The 15909-nt window shown below is 39.6% G+C and overlaps 1 protein-coding gene across 1 annotated transcript in view; it reads right to left on the reverse strand.

Annotated features, from left to right (window-relative positions):
* Positions 1–15909, reverse strand: part of TMEM131L (transmembrane 131 like) — a 157684-nt gene that overhangs the window by 36175 nt on the left and 105600 nt on the right. The window contains exons 8-18 of the mRNA XM_080797493.1: positions 12407–12484; positions 12047–12200; positions 10675–10733; positions 10250–10358; positions 8040–8133; positions 7384–7537; positions 6678–6848; positions 5263–5332; positions 4053–4170; positions 2519–2660; positions 974–1083 (exon numbers count right to left, since the gene is read on the reverse strand). Coding sequence (XP_080653619.1) covers positions 974–1083; positions 2519–2660; positions 4053–4170; positions 5263–5332; positions 6678–6848; positions 7384–7537; positions 8040–8133; positions 10250–10358; positions 10675–10733; positions 12047–12200; positions 12407–12484 — 1259 coding nt within the window. The remainder of the gene's footprint in view (positions 1–973; positions 1084–2518; positions 2661–4052; positions 4171–5262; positions 5333–6677; positions 6849–7383; positions 7538–8039; positions 8134–10249; positions 10359–10674; positions 10734–12046; positions 12201–12406; positions 12485–15909) is intronic.

Consider the following 15909-nt stretch of genomic DNA (forward strand, 5'->3'; position numbering starts at 1 on the left):
TGTGCACATACACCTATTATGTGAGCCCATCTATTTGCATACACAATTCACCCCGTCCTGGCACTACCATGTCCCACCCCCGAAATTGTACCTGGTGTACTGTGAGTGCTCAATAAATATTGTTGGATGAATGACTTTGGCAGCACAGAAAGTAAAGAAGCATGCGGTAAAAAAGTTCTAAATATGAAGCATTTTTTTTCTCCAAATGGTCCATTCGGAACCTGACAGGAAGTGACTCTCAACCAAGGACAATTTTATCTCCCGGGGGACGACTGGCAGTATCTAGAGACATTTTTGTTTACCACAGCTGGGGAGGTCCCACTGGCACCAATTGGGGAGAAGCCAGGGGAGCTCCTAAACATCCTCCGAAACACAGGACAACCCCTCCTCCCCCAAACAGAAAATCATCTTGTCCAAAATGTCAGTAGTGCTGAAATTGAGAAACCCTGGGATCAGAGTAGGTTCTACTAAGCCAAGGAGGGAAACATTCTAAGTGAAACTGTGATTGCTTCATAAAAATCACGTAGAACATGAATATCTAACATCTTTCAACCATGAATGAAAAGGATTATCATCTTTTCTTTTTTAACACTCAATTAAAATGTACTAACACGCCACCCCCATTTTCTTGAATTGCCCAGAGATCATTGTAATTTAGATTCTAAATTTTAGGAGTATATGTGGGAATATCACAGTTGTAAAGATTCCCTGGCCAAAGAAAATAGTATCTGCTCCGAACTAGCCTTGACATAGTAACAGTGAAGCTGCCACATGGTGTCACATGCTGACAAAGGGAAGTGGCCATTTCCATTGAGGCCTATGCCCCGAGGAGGTGGGGATCCAGGTACCGGGATTAATACTATTTACACCCACATACAGGTTCCAGGTGAAAAATGTGAAGGACTTGGAATAATCCTGAGTTGTAACAGCATTTCCCAAACCCTGTCAGAAAGTCTTCTACAGGGCACTTTACCATTTATGGAGCAGGCGCACTACAGCCTCAGGCTTAGGATACGAGGAGAGAGGCAGGAGCTGCATGGAGACTGGCCAAGAGGAAGGGTTCTTCACCACAAAGTACTTCACCTAGATATGGGGAAAGGCAAATCAAAACCCAGAGAAGGACATGGCATTGCCCCTGAAATAAGCCTGCAAAAAATTCATAACCTGAATCTGCTCATAAGGCACCATCATGTAAATCAAATCGAGGGACATTTTAGAAAATAAAGAGCCTGCCCACTTCAACCACGTTTCTGCTATGAAAGACAACAAAAGGTTCAGGAGGACGACAGGTGACAAAAAAGACACGATTACACAATTCAAGATCCTGAACTGGATCCTGAACTGGGGGAAAAAAACCAAAAAAACAAAAAACATACCATAAAGTATGTGAGTGGGATAACTGGGAAAATCTGAATATAGACTGCAGACCAGGTAACATTATGCTGATTGATGTCACATTTTCCAATTCTGATAATTACACTCTGGCATGTGGGAAGATGCTCCTGTCCTTAGGAAAATCCCATGGAAGTGGAGATAAGAGGGGCACAGCATCTGACACTCTCAAGTAGCTCACAAAAGTGCGTGTGGTATGTATGTGCAGAGAGAGAGAAGCAATGATAAAGCAAATGTGGCAAACATAGAAAACTGTGAATCCTGGTGAAGCATGATCGGGAGTTCTTGATACTATTCTGGAAACTTTTAAGTTGAAATGGTTTCAAAATGAACATCTTTTTGAGAGCCTTCAGATGCCACCCCTAAGAAACCCAGTGAGTGCCTCACAGCGTGGAAATTATCACCCAGACCACATGTGACGCATGCGGCTCTTTGGCAGTGAGACTGGGGACACACATGGAAGCCTGCTGCTGTCCCTTCATTGCCTGGGCCTTCCTCTGGGCCTCCCTAGCTCCTCAAGGGAGACACACACGAGGGAGGGAGTCGGCACACTAAGGACAGAGAGCAACATGATAGTGGAGAAATGACTTAAGAAAATAAAAAAAGGCACCTGGGTGGCTCAATCAGTTAAGCATCTGCCTTTGGCTTAGGTCATGATCCCAGGGTCCTGGGATCGAGCCCTGCATCAGGCTCTCTGCTCGGCAGGAAGCCTACTTCTCCCCCTGTCTGCTGCTCCCCCTGCTTGCACACTCTCTCTCCCTCTCTCTCTCTGACAAATAAATAAATAAAATCTTAAAAAAAAATTTTAAAATAAAAAAAAATAAAGTCTTAAAAAAAAGATTTATTCTGTTGTTCATAGTTGAACACTTTCTTGGCAGATAGATTTTGAATTGAAAACAAATTTCAGAAAGTGTATTTGTTTAATGCATTTTCAGCCTGTTTTGACTTTTACTCATTTTGTTCTTCTGGTATCTCCCTACTAAATGCACTAAACAGCTTACGTGTGCCACTTAAAATGAATTTAAATTATCTTTGGTTCTGGGACAGTATTCTCAAGGTGGAAAGACTGGTAACTCAAGAACCCAAGAGCTGAGGCGTCCCTGACAAGGAGACCCGCGACCCTCACCACGGTGCTCCTCAGGGCAGTTGCGCTGAAGTTTAACACCAGGCTGGGCTCTGCAATCAAACGAGGCAGAAGGAAAACAAAGGGTTCTGACTCCTTGGATTTCTTCAAGCGACCAAACCGAGTCATTCCTAAAACAGTCCTCCTGTGTAATTCATAAAGAAAGAAATTACTTTGAAAAATCATTTTGACATAGAAAAAAATGAAGTCACTAAATATCAATCCCACTAAAAGGATCAAGGGCTCTTGGGGGGAAAACAGGGCTTATTCTGAGTCTGGGGAAGAGAAAGTACAAAATGATCCTGAAACATCCTGTCTTACTGGAAAGCAAGGGAGTGCTCAAAGAATGAATGATAAGAATGTTTAAGGGACCCCAAGCTAGCCTGAAGGGGCTCTCATCCGCCAAATCTGGGACAACTTAGCAGCAGAAATAATAATGGTGGTAGATGGTGCTAATGAACAAAGAATCCACAGGGATGCTCAAAAAGAATGTAGAATGAACAAAATAATTAGAAACATCACCATTTTGCAGCCATCACTCTAACAACTAACGAATCCACACAAGAATTATCAGTGACATGCTCTTAGGGAATAGGAAATTTATTATTTTAAATTAGCATAGCATGTATTACTTATTTAATTACTTATTAAAGGAAAAATCCATCAATAACGCAGAGAGCTCTATCACACATACAATGGGGAGAGTCAAGTGATTCAACTTATCACCAACAGTGGGACAAATTGACATGTATGTCCTTTCCGAGGATATGCAAGGACAAGGACATAAGACCAACCAAGCAGTCAACAGTCTTCCCCAAAACTGTTTAATTTGAGTGTAAACTTGAAGAAACAATTCACAAAACCCACGGTGCTGAAGTTTCTATAAGACAACTGGCTAAGACTCTCTCTAAAGTATCAACATTATGAAACTGAAGAAGGGGGGGCAGTGATACATATCTAAAGAAAATTAAGAAAACATGACAACCAAATGCAATGCATGACCCTTGAATGGGTCCTGGATTTTAAAAAAGGAACAAGAAAAAGACAGCTATAATGGATATTTGTGGGTCAAACAGAGAAATCTGAATACAGACTGTGTAACTAGGTGATTTGACTGTATCACTGTTAAGTTTGTGGGGTATGTAATGGTAGTGTAGTTCTATGTAGGAGGATATTCTCCTGAGGAAATAAAATATTCCCTAATAAACTATTGAGGGTTGAAGTACGATATGTGCAGCTTACTTTCAAATGATTCAGCAAAAAGAAAACGTGTGTGTATACAAAGATATAGAGGTCAAGAGAGAAGTAAAACAAGAGTGGTAAAATGTGAACAATGGCTGAATCCAGATGAGGAATATTTGAGTATTCACAGCCCTACAGTTGCAACATTTCTGAGACTGGAAATTTGTCAAAATAAAAGCCTGAAGAGAAATACTAATTACTGAAAACTCAGTCATGCAATTTCAATAAAGTACTACGTAGCAGTGTCCTCCTCCCCAGGCCGGTGCTGAAGGAAAGGTGAACACAGAAGACATACTTGCAGCCGTCACCAGTTTTAAATTTCTTCCATCTTTCATACAATTTATTGGCAAGTTCCGAATCCACGTCCCAAGTAGACTGATCCAGAGAAAGACTCCCTTCCCAATTAGGATTTTCTACAAGTTAGATCAGATGTAACATTTAGATGTACAGAAAATGCAGTTCAGTTAGGAAAGAACACTGTCAAACTTCTCAAACTGAGAGGACTGCCAAGCAAATCAACACCCACCCCTTTCCTCTGACTGGTTTACTAGGAGTCCCTCTAACCCAATGGCAGATGATATATCAAATCAAACAAACATGTATAAAACAAAACTAAATTGAATTATGTAAAGGTAATAACATAAAAGACACATGGCTCATGAATACAGCCTGAAACAAGTTAAAATTACTCTTGGGACATTTTTAACAGCTTTCAGTCTAACAGGCTAAACTGCTTCCCTGTAAACAGAGCTGGTCATCACCCAACTGTTTCAGTTACTATGTTCAGTGCTGCTGGACCAATGGCGGTCCTCCTAAAGAAGGGCACAGACCAGGGGCTGGGCCTGGAGAAGGTGCGTGTTTATATTTACAATCTGGCCTCCCATTCACCTCGCTCTCTCTGCTTATCCGTTCTGTCTGATCTGTGCTAAAGATCGTACCAGGATGAACAAGTGGGAATCTCCCCAAAGACATCTTGTACTATACTATAACAGTCTCCTTACATTAAATATTTTAATCAACCAGAAGGCAGGAAAAGGCTTAGAAAGAGCTTCTATATCAACACTGTGCATTTCAGTCCCATACCACAACTAGCACTGCCCGTGAGATGTTTAGGCTCCTATAACTAAAGTCTTCAAACACAATTCCAACAGGTTATTTTTACTGACTTGTAGTCAGCCCTTTTATAAAAGAACCAGGACCTTCCATTTTTTCCTGGACACAAGGTTGCTGTGACCATCAAATTATGTGTATGGGAAAAAAATCCCTTACAAAAAATTCAAGCTCTTGAAGGGGACATTATTTACCCAAGTACCTTGGGGGATTTTTTGGAGGATTCTTAACAATTTCAAGTCATTCTGTGAATGATCGTGCTCTTTAAGAATAAAATATGATACAATTATGTTTACAGTATTGATTATTCCATCTACAAATGCTATTTTTCCTCACTACTTCCCACCCAGCCCCAAACTAGATTTCTACAGAAAGCCTAAGGGCAAAATACTTACCTGTTTTTGATTTTCCCATGAAATAATGCATGCCACAATGTGCTATCACTTCAAAACCCAGACTCCCTTCCTAGATTGAAAAGTAATATATGAATAACTTAAAACACAACACTAAACATAAAAATCCTAATGCACTCAAATGTGAAGCAGACAAGGGCCTCCACCTCGGCGAATTTCTCTTTAACTGGAAGCCAAACAACAAGAAAGTGAGTTCTTGGCTTCCCTTCTCCTTGAATGAGAGCGCTGAACTCCCTCTTATAGGAAGATCACAGCAGGGGATTCTGCACAGACATCAATGCCCCTAGTGTCAATCCTTGGGTCCCAAAAACATAAAGGTGCCTTCTGAAGTAGAGGTTAATTTCAGGACACTCCTGATAGGTTTTTCTGGGTTTTTTTGTTTTTGTTTTTGTTTTTTTAAACTGTAATTTTCTGAAAAGCAGTATACCAATCTATAGTAACTCCTAAGCCACTTGGGACATTTAAACTGATGTTTCACTTCCTACAGGTTGGGAAAACACAGACTTGCTACTTCCAAATATATGTGAAACCTGCCTCCTCCCTCCCACAAGTAGCTCTTCTTAAAATGCAACTCTTGATCAGAAAAAGGAAGTTTCTAAGAAATCTCCCCTGCTCGAAATACAGATGAATGGAATTAACCTCACATCTTGTGTAGTTTAATTTTAGAGGTCCTATCTTTAAGCCTGTAGCTAAGCATGAGGCATTTCTACCTATGAAACACCAATGCTAATAAGTGAGAAAAATCATAAAGATGGTTGCATGAATGTCTCATAGTGAAAAATTAGAACCCAGCGTTATACAGTAAGAGCTTGGATCAAAAAGAAGCAATAACAGTAACCAAATGAAAATAAATAAACATTAAGAAAAAAATGAGACATGTTTAAGATAAGATCTAAATTAAATACGGCTTACCCAGATTTTAGAAAGCGTTTAAATTGAGAACCCTTTCAGGTTTTAGGCTTGGCCCACTAAAGAAATGTAAGGATTATAAGCAACTGAGAGTCACTTACCAGAGGCCTAACTAAAGCATTTAACCATCTAGTTTGCTTGAATTCATTGCTGATATGCAATAAAAGCTCAACTGTGCCTTCTATACCAAGCATATATTCCTTGCTCTTCAAATTTTGGAAACAAATGGAAATGAGATTTATCTATTTGTATTATCTTATTTTATTCAAAAAACCTCAAATTACTTTATGAAAAATAGAAACTTTTTCCAAATAAAGAGTTCCCTATCTAAACAACTGACCATCTAAAAATGGCCTGGTACTACCCTTCAAATTTCTTAGACAGTCTTAGAGAACATAAGCTTAACTCTGCCAATAAAACCCAAGCACCGTAAGTTCACAGACAGTAATTATTACGAAAGTTATAACACACAGTGTTGTAAACGATACCTTGGTTGGGGCTGAGTAAATCTGTAGAGGTATTGCAAAAACAGCACCTATGTTTGTAGTCAAAAACACATTGGTGAATAGGTTTATGGCAATGTCTTTAACAGCAAGTTTCAAAGAAAATATATTCCAACAGCCTGGAGGTAGAAATAAAGGGCCAGTGAAATTCAGAATCTAAAAGGAAAAAAAAGTAAGAGAAATTACTTTTCCTAACACTAATTATGATTGAGACCCTTAGAAAGCATGATACTAAAGTTCTTCTGTACTTTTAAAAATATAATCTTACTCACTTATTTCCAGGTCAAAGACTGAAATTTCTTTTATACAAATGACATGTTTTAAATGTTTTATATGCTACTCTTTTTAAATTTTACGAAAGCGATCTTGAAATTTTCATGTGTGGTATTTTGAAAAAGTTTACTTTGTCATTAATTAGGCTTACTTTTAATAAATATCATCTTTTTAGTATAAGTTACATATTGTAATCTTTTTGAACAACGCTAAGAGCAAATATCATTCAGAATATATCTTGAACAACAGTTTAAAAAAATAAAGGAGATCCCAGAAGTAACTCTGAAAACATTAAAAGAAAAATACCTGCTTTAAAAATCAGAAGTAAAATGGTATTTTATAAATATTAATTCCACAGCATCTGACCTTATACAAAGCTTCAAATAGGCTAAAACCTGGATAAAAATACCATTCGTACCTTTACAACATGCTTGGTCTCCTTGGAAACAAACACATCCTTTAATACAACACTGCGGTCAAAATGGTTGAGGTACCACACTGACCAAACTCCCGAGGTATTCTCGTGAGCCTCTATGTGAAACTGGGTTGCAGAGGAGTCCATTCTAAAATACCTGTGAACACAGGACATGCATGCCATCAGCCCGGAGTGTGAGACGGCCGTCAGCATTCACCGTGCCTCTAAGTGCAGAAAGAAGAGCATCATAAAATGTCAGAGAATGAAGGTTAGGAGTGCTAGGAAACGAGCTTCGAGATGGCCTTCTTCAACCTTCATGCCCACAAGGGGAGCATCCGAAGGCCAGAGGATAAGGGAGCAGGCCAGGACCAGGCCAGCTCATGGAGGCCACCAGGGCAAAGCCAGGACCCAAAGGCACATCCTCTTCCTTTTCCCACACCTGGCTCCCTGGCCCAGAACCTGGGCCACAAACTGACCATTCATTTCCTCTCTCCCATTCTGCAGCCAGCTCCCCCACTGCTTGTTAGCAGGGTTAATACATGGAAGGCAAGTCCCGAGAGAGAGACTCATACACATCTTATGAGTTATATTTTCAAATTCCTGTGAGATGAAAGCAAATAAATGAACCTATGATTTGAGGGAAAGTGGAATCACCCTACCCTTGAACCACAGGAGAGGACAGACATGCTTTTAGTGTTGAAGTCTTTTTTATTTTCTTCATGTCTTCTTTAACTCCACTGTCACATGACGCAGCTGTTTCGAGACACAAAGAAATAAATGTGAAGCGTAACCCTCTTTTCTTTCCTTACCCTGAATGAAAACAACATCTATGTTTTATTTATAACTTCCTAATTACTCCACTTTTCAGCCTCCATTAAAACCGTGCATCAGATTATCAGTGGTAAAATCCTTTCTCAACACGCCTATCTTTTTCTCCACTGGCTGATTGCCAATCGTCTGGAACATGGTGTCTTCCACCCTCCCCCCACATCCACCCCTTTTTTTTTTTTTTTTTTTTTTTTTTTTAAGATTTTACTTATTTATTTGTCAGAGAGAGAGGGAGAGAGAGAGGGCGAGCACGCACAGGCAGACAGAGTGGCAGGCAGCAGGCAGAGGGAGAAGCAGGCTCCCTGCCAAGCAAGGAGCCCGATGTGGGACTCGATCCCAGGACGCTGGGATCATGACCTGAGCCGAAGGCAGCCGCTTAACCAACTGAGCCACCCAGGCGTCCCCATCCACCCCTTTTTTAAACCAACCTCTCATTTCTTCTTCTGGGGGAAAAAAGAGAGAGAGAGAGAGAGAGAAAGAGTGAACTTCTCTTTACAAAGATCTGAATTCTCCTTAAATATAGAAAAGTAGTGGCTTCTCTTTACAAAGATCTGCATTCACCTTAAATATAGGAAAGTAGTTCTGCCAGGATGACAAAAGTGAGAAATGACGCTCCACTGGGTGGGGTGAAGAGAAGCACGTGGAGACATGAGCAAGAAAGCAAGACAACCAAAATAGCAAGAAGGAGCTTCGCAGTGAAAGTAGGAACGAAGTCCAAAACATTGTGAATTATCAAAACACCATTTAAGCTTTCCATGAGCTAGGCTGTAATAGTAAGGCACTGGTACAGAATTCTTATAATACTCAAGTCTTTTATTTGAGAGAGACAAGAGAGACAGAGAGATGAAGCACGAGGGGGGAGAGGGGCAGAGGGAGAGGGATAGGCAGACTCCGTGCTGAGCAGGGAGCCCTACTTAGGGCTTGACCTGAGTTGAAAGCAGATGCTTACCCGACTGAGCCACCCGGGATTCCCTAGTCTTTTTTTTTTTTTTCTTTTCTTAAGTTACATACATGGCTCCAAAAAGTATTCAAACACTAACAAAAATGTGAAAGTAGAGTCTACCGTTCACCCCTGAGTCCCCAATCATCGTAAACAACTGCTAGCAGGTTCTTATGCATTCACCCAGTGTTCTGTGCACACACAAGTACACAGACACCCTTTAAACAACACCCAGTGTGCACACAATGCTTGCACGTGTGTCTCCTAAAAGCTGCGGAGCACACCCTCCCGGAGATGCATGACAATTTCACCAGCCCCCTACCGATGGATGGTGACAAAGCTCTGCTTCCCCGGCAGTGCCCATTTCTGCAGGTACAGTTGTGCATACGTGCATGAGTGTATCTGTAGATGGTTCCTTAATGGAGAAGGATCAAAGAGCATCTATGTGCATTTTAAAAGTTCACAGATTGTCAATTTTCCCTCCAAAAAAGCCTGTGTTGGTTTATACTCTTGTTAAAAATATCTGTTTTTTCCACTAATCACTACCAACACAGAATATTGACAATGTTTTTATCTTTATTGATCTAAGTAATAAATTATATTTCACTCGCTGCTTTAATTAACAGTTCTTGAAATATAAGTGAAGCAGGGCATGTTTTCATATGCTTAAAACCATCTGCATTTCTTTACAGAATTCTGCCATAAATAAATAAGAACTCAAAGCAAGGACTGGGTTTATGCTCACTAGATCTGTACTGCGTTCTACACCAAGAAACACAATGAGGGCAGCAGAACTCTCAATATGTGAAAGCAGCCCCTCCACCAAACACATGTACATCCGGCTCTCTCAAATCACCAACTCAGTTAACCTTTAAATGCAAAATCTTACACGTGTGGCAGAATAAAAGTTGAATCCATAATCATTTTTTCCATCATTCTCTCTCTTAGACCTCTGAAGGCTGCAGTATTTTAATCAAACCCATTGACTTTCTGAAAACCTCGCTTATTACTCTGTAGCTCTAAGTCATTTCCCAGAAAGAATGATCATAACTGGATAATGAAAATAAAAAAGACAATCTCTGATATTCTTAAAAACTGTACCTTTGCAAGTGAAAGAGGCAATTTTTGTAAAGTTGGTCGTAGAAGTAGGTAGGAGGACTGGTTCAAACTGCAGGGACAGAGCATCTCTCTGTGAGAAATGATGTACATCCTACAGGAAAAAAAAAATCCAAGTTACTATTCTCAGCTGGGTATTTATCCAATTTGAATCAAATCTGTTCAAAGAGCTAAGTAGCTCAGACTGGCGTAGGAGCAACTGCTCAGCATATGTGTCTATAAGAGTATGAAGAGGGTGCTGACAACCTTCATCCTAATATGGGGTCCAGCAAGGGAAAATGGGTGTAAATTAAAGCAAAGGAGAATTGAGACAAGTGTTCCTGTATCTCTTCCTGAAAAATTCTCACATTCTGCAATTAAACACACACTTCTCAGTTTAAAGTTTACTCTCTGTAAGCATTTACAATTACCTGTATCCAAATAAGGCTGTTTCCTGAATGTAGTATATACATATTTACTGCCGAATCATCTGTCCAAAAGAATCAGAGCAACGAGATTAAAACAAAGAGGCAACTCATTCTTGCACCTTAATATAGCAGTTAAAATACCATATTACACATTTCTATACAAAATAGGACTCGTTTTTCAACACTACAATTGAAACTGGGAGCTATTTTCTATTGGGTATCCTTATAAGTCACAAGAGAAAAAGATCCACACAAAAAGACTGACTTACCAATATAGGATCCCTCAATGATGAACTGCCAGTGGAGAAATGAGGTCATACTATTACTCCTGTAGATGAGACTAACTAATCGGATAGCTTTATAAAAGCTATATCCTCCTGTTGCTTAGACAGCCCCTCATTTCCTTATTTAGATGGTCACATTTGAGGAAAAGCAAAACCCTCAGATCCCAAAGCACAGTCTTCCTTTTCACCTTCTTCAAAAGTACTCCCCATGGGACAGGGGTCTTCTCTCCATTGTTGTCCACCTGGCCATTCTGAGAATCACCAAAACTATGAACCCAAGGACAGGGCAGCTTTCCTGCTGAACCATTACTACTATAACCAATTCTGAGGAATGGAAAGTAAATGAGGCTTGACCAACAATTAAGACTCCCAAATAAAAGCACACTTTGCTACCAATTCTTTCTCTGAATATGTATATGGTATGTGTTTATATGTGTGTGCATGTGTGTATGTATATATATATATATACAGACAAGTACATATATATACATATATACCAGCACAGCCTTGCTAACCAATGGATAATATAAATGTCAAGGACCATATAGTATGTGTTGCCTAACAAAGTTCTTAGAAATTTAAAGTGATGAACTAGGCAATTTCTGGTACACAGGACAAACATTTTCCAAGACAAAATTCACAGAAATTAACACAAAAATTCACACTATCCTAACTTGCCAGGCATCTAGGAACAACCAGCACCCAATCAACTATTAAAAGAATGAAACAGCGTGATTTAACTGAGCTTCTGCAAATCAGTAACAATGGAACGTGAGATGCGAGACTTAAAATACTCTGTGAATATTTATATTAGATTGTTGTGCCTGTTTAACTTATTCACAATCTCCAGAATGCCGAAAAAAGTTATTCCCAAGGAAATTCAGAATGGTTCCCGGTTGCCACTTAAGGTACTCCAAAATAATACAGCCTCACTAGCAGCTGCAGGTTGAGGATCACTTACTGTTTCAACCTCTTAAGAGTGAAAGCAAAGGCTCTTTGTTTTGCACTGCAATGATACAATCTTCAGGTAAATGATGATGCAGGCTAATCAAAATGTATCATAATAAAAATTTTAAAAGACTCCACCTTACCTGAGGTCTCAGATTTATCTGTAGCTACATAAATAATAGAAAGATGATCTAACAAATCTTGTGTGTTTTCTTCAAATTCTTTCGAGAAGTTTTCCATGGTGACAATTATGCTCATTTGTAGCCGTAGAACATCATCGGATTCCATATAACAACTCTGAGATTGGAGGGATGGGAAAAAAAGGAAGAACTCAAAAAAAAAAAAAAAAAATCATCCAAAGCTTTGTGATTTCAAATTTTAGAAAAAGAAAAGCACTATGGTAAGGACGTGTATTTCTGAAGAGAGGATGTGTCATTTTCTTTTTGGTTTCCAAATCAAAAGTTAGGAAAGGAAAGATAAAAACACTGAATTTTTTATTTTACCTTTAATTGCTGACACACTTTATTATGTAAACTGCATTCCAGCTGCACTTGCAAGAGGCTAGTATTAGTGGTTTCCGCCTAAAAGAAGAAGGTGGTTAAAAACTTAAAAGAGGCAAAAATGTTCAATCTCATATTCATAGTAAGCAATCTATCATTTATTCAGGAAATTCATTGATTCATTTAATAAATATTTGAGTATCTACTAAATGCTGGGTATTATCCTAGTAGCTGGAAATGAACATGAGTAAGACATAAAAATCTGTCACTGAGCTTACATTCTAATGGAAATCATAAGCTCTCCCTTGGGCAACATGAAAATTCCTATTATGGCAGTAAGGAGATAAATATGTTCTAAATATACACAGGAACACTGTAGTTTGGCATTTCATACACTTTTTGAACATTCTGTTTCAACATAGGAGTCTTTCATTTCAAAGTAGGTTCACCCAGTAACAGCCAATTAGCTGTTCTTATGCCTGCCTTCCATTAGTGGAATGACGTTACAAGTGGTAACAAGACACCAGAGGGGTCTAACATTCCACTGGCCATCATCATCCTTTTTAATATGTGAAAGAGCTACGGATGGAAGAGACCAAAGCAAAGGAAAAGAATGCAGAATTTCATCAAGCTCAGAGATCATAACAGCTGCTTGGGATGATAACGGGTGTATCTTTAAGAGGAGGGAATGCAAACCCCAATCCAGGAATACAGCCGTGTGGGTGGGAGTGAGGGGGCTGCAGACAGTGAAGGCACAGGGCAGTCAGGTAGTGAGGCATGTAAATCCAAATGGCCTAGGCTATGAGAGTTCCTGTTTTGCTCAGTCTGATGTGTTTGGCATAGTGATTATAAAATTTAAAAAGGCACTCGTCTTGGCAGCCACAGTCAGGACACCAGGAAATCTCAGTACAGTAAGAGGCATTCCCCAAATCCTTGGCTGACTTAATTGTGGGTAAGCATTTATTCACTCCAGGAAGATTCAGTATCAAGTAGAAGAACCACAGTGGTGTTTGACTTGTCAGATTTATTAAGAATTACCTAAGTTTATTACGTTAAAAAACACATTTTTAACAACTGCAATTGTCTTTCAGTGATTAAAGTAGCCAAACTGGAGTCAAATATAATGCATTTTAAAATGCAGTGAAGATAGTTAAGAAGTTTAACCAAGCTTATAAGTGGGACCAAATATTAACCAGAAGTTCTTTTAGAAAGTAATTGCTAGTACCTGCTAGACTTAAACAGAACAATACCATTTGTAAACGGAACCTAAAATCTTAAGGAAGAACTAGATTTCTGAATTTGTCTTTCTGTAAATGAGTCCCACCATCAAAGACATAAAAAGAAAAAGCCCACCACTTCTGAAACTGCTTTAGCCAGTTATAAAAGACCTCCTCACACACCAATCCAATAGACACTTTTCATTTTGCCCAACTCGTCTGCTAATTTAACCCCATTATCCACATCTCTTGGTTCTTCTTCTTCCTCTTTGAGGCTCTTCCCTCTCTCCTCTCAAGATGTTAGAGTTGTTCTGGATTCTGTCTTTCGCCCTCTTCACTCTCTCCCGCCAGGGAAGAGACACGGAAGCTGTCTGCACTTCTCTCTCCAGCTCGGCCCTCTCCGCATACCCATGTCCACTACTCCTCAATGCTCACACTTGCCAAGACAGCTACCCTTGCTGTGCGTGTTGTCCTGGCACCATTATTCATACAGTTATTTATGACAGAAACCTGAAAACCAACTTCGCTCTACCTCCTCACTTACCATTCTCAAACAAACCCATAACCAAGTTATACTGCCCCCACCTCCCTCAGTACCCTTGAATCCATTCACTTCTCTTCATTCCTAATACCCTGGAGATCAAGGGTTGGCAAACTATGCCCATGGGCCAAATCCAGCCTACTGCCTGTGTCTGTAAATAAAGCTTTATTGGAAGCCAGCTATGTTCATTCTTTTGTGGATTGTCTATGGCTGCTTTCATGCTACAACTGCAGAGATGACTACTTGGAACAGAAATCATATGGCCTGCAAAGCCAAAATTTACTCTCTAGGCCTTTACAGAAAAAAGTTTAGAGACACTTGTCCTCGTGGAAGGGAGGGGAGGGAGGGAGGAGACAGGTAGGCTAGTGTTCTCCCTGTGTCTACCTCTGTCCTCTCCATTCCAGTCTCCACACTGCATCAAGAGTGAGTTTATAAATATGCAAATCAGGTAACACCACTATCTGCTCAAAAGCCCATCAAAGACCAAATCCTTTACTGTAGCCTCAAAACTCAGGCACCTCCCCAGTCTCCACCACCTTATTTATGCTCCAGCCTCACTAGTCTACTTTCTGCTCTGTTTTGCCTTCAACCTCTGAATTTATCATTCTGCTGTGAACTCACATCCCCAAATCCAGCCTTCCTCTACCGAGCTAAACCTTCATGTCCAGCTTAAACATCCCCTTCACCAAGGTTGTCCCATAGCTGGTGTAACTGCCCATTACTTACACCCACCGCACCTTTCCCCTGACAACCTGCCCAAGGTCTGTCTTCCCCAGAAGACTGCAAGCACCTTTGTGATGCTTTTACCGTAGGGCCTACCACTAAATTCAATATGCAGTTAGTGAATAAAGAGAAGTGGGCACACGGCCACAGATGCTTGCTTGAAAAAGGTAAGCTTGAAATAGGCAAGAAACGAAAAATAATAAACGGCTACAAAATAAAAGAATATACCAAAACCTGTCTCTTGACATGTACTTCTGACCTAAAACTCCCCTCCACAAAAAAAGTTTAAAGAAAAACCCATATCAACACATTTTTAACATATGCATTTATAATAGTTGTGTGTTTTGAAAATTTACAGCAATTTAACTATAAGCCTTAACCTCACAAGGTAATTCTCTTACCTAAAATATTTCTTCAAATGTTGAAATATTATAAGTTCAGAATTAGGATTTTTGAACACGATGAAACAATCCAATTTGCAGGGTGATCTGATGTAATATAAAGCCCAGTATTTGGTCATTCTTGGTAAGTTTCTGGATGAATTTCTTATTTACCATTTTAAGTAAGATTTCTCTCTTAGTTGGAAGGGCAACAAAAATAAACCACCGTATTGTTTCATTTGTTGTAGAACATTTCAGAGTCCCACAAGGGGGAGTCCCAACACCTCCAAACTGTCCTTGAAGCAGGCCAATTTTTCTCAAAGAGCAACTTAAAGGCTCATGTCTTCATCAAAAGAACAAAACTAATGTAATCCTGATTTAAGAAAGTAAACTATAACCAAAACATGAGCCACCTGGGGCAAACACACACACACACACACACACACACACACACACATTAAATTCTCTCTGAAAGGACCCCAGCTGAGCACATGTGTTAAGATGGTAGGACATCCCCTTATTCAAGAGTGTGCCTGGGCAGATTATAAAAGGAAAAGAGAAACCTACTTCTTTACTTTTCAAACCCTCCAAAATCACTTTAACAAATTAGTTCATAAATTTCACAGCCAAAAAATAAAATAATTT

The sequence above is a fragment of the Martes martes genome (assembly GCF_963455335.1).
Source record: "Martes martes genome assembly, chromosome: 2".
Classification (NCBI taxonomy): domain Eukaryota; kingdom Metazoa; phylum Chordata; class Mammalia; order Carnivora; family Mustelidae; genus Martes; species Martes martes.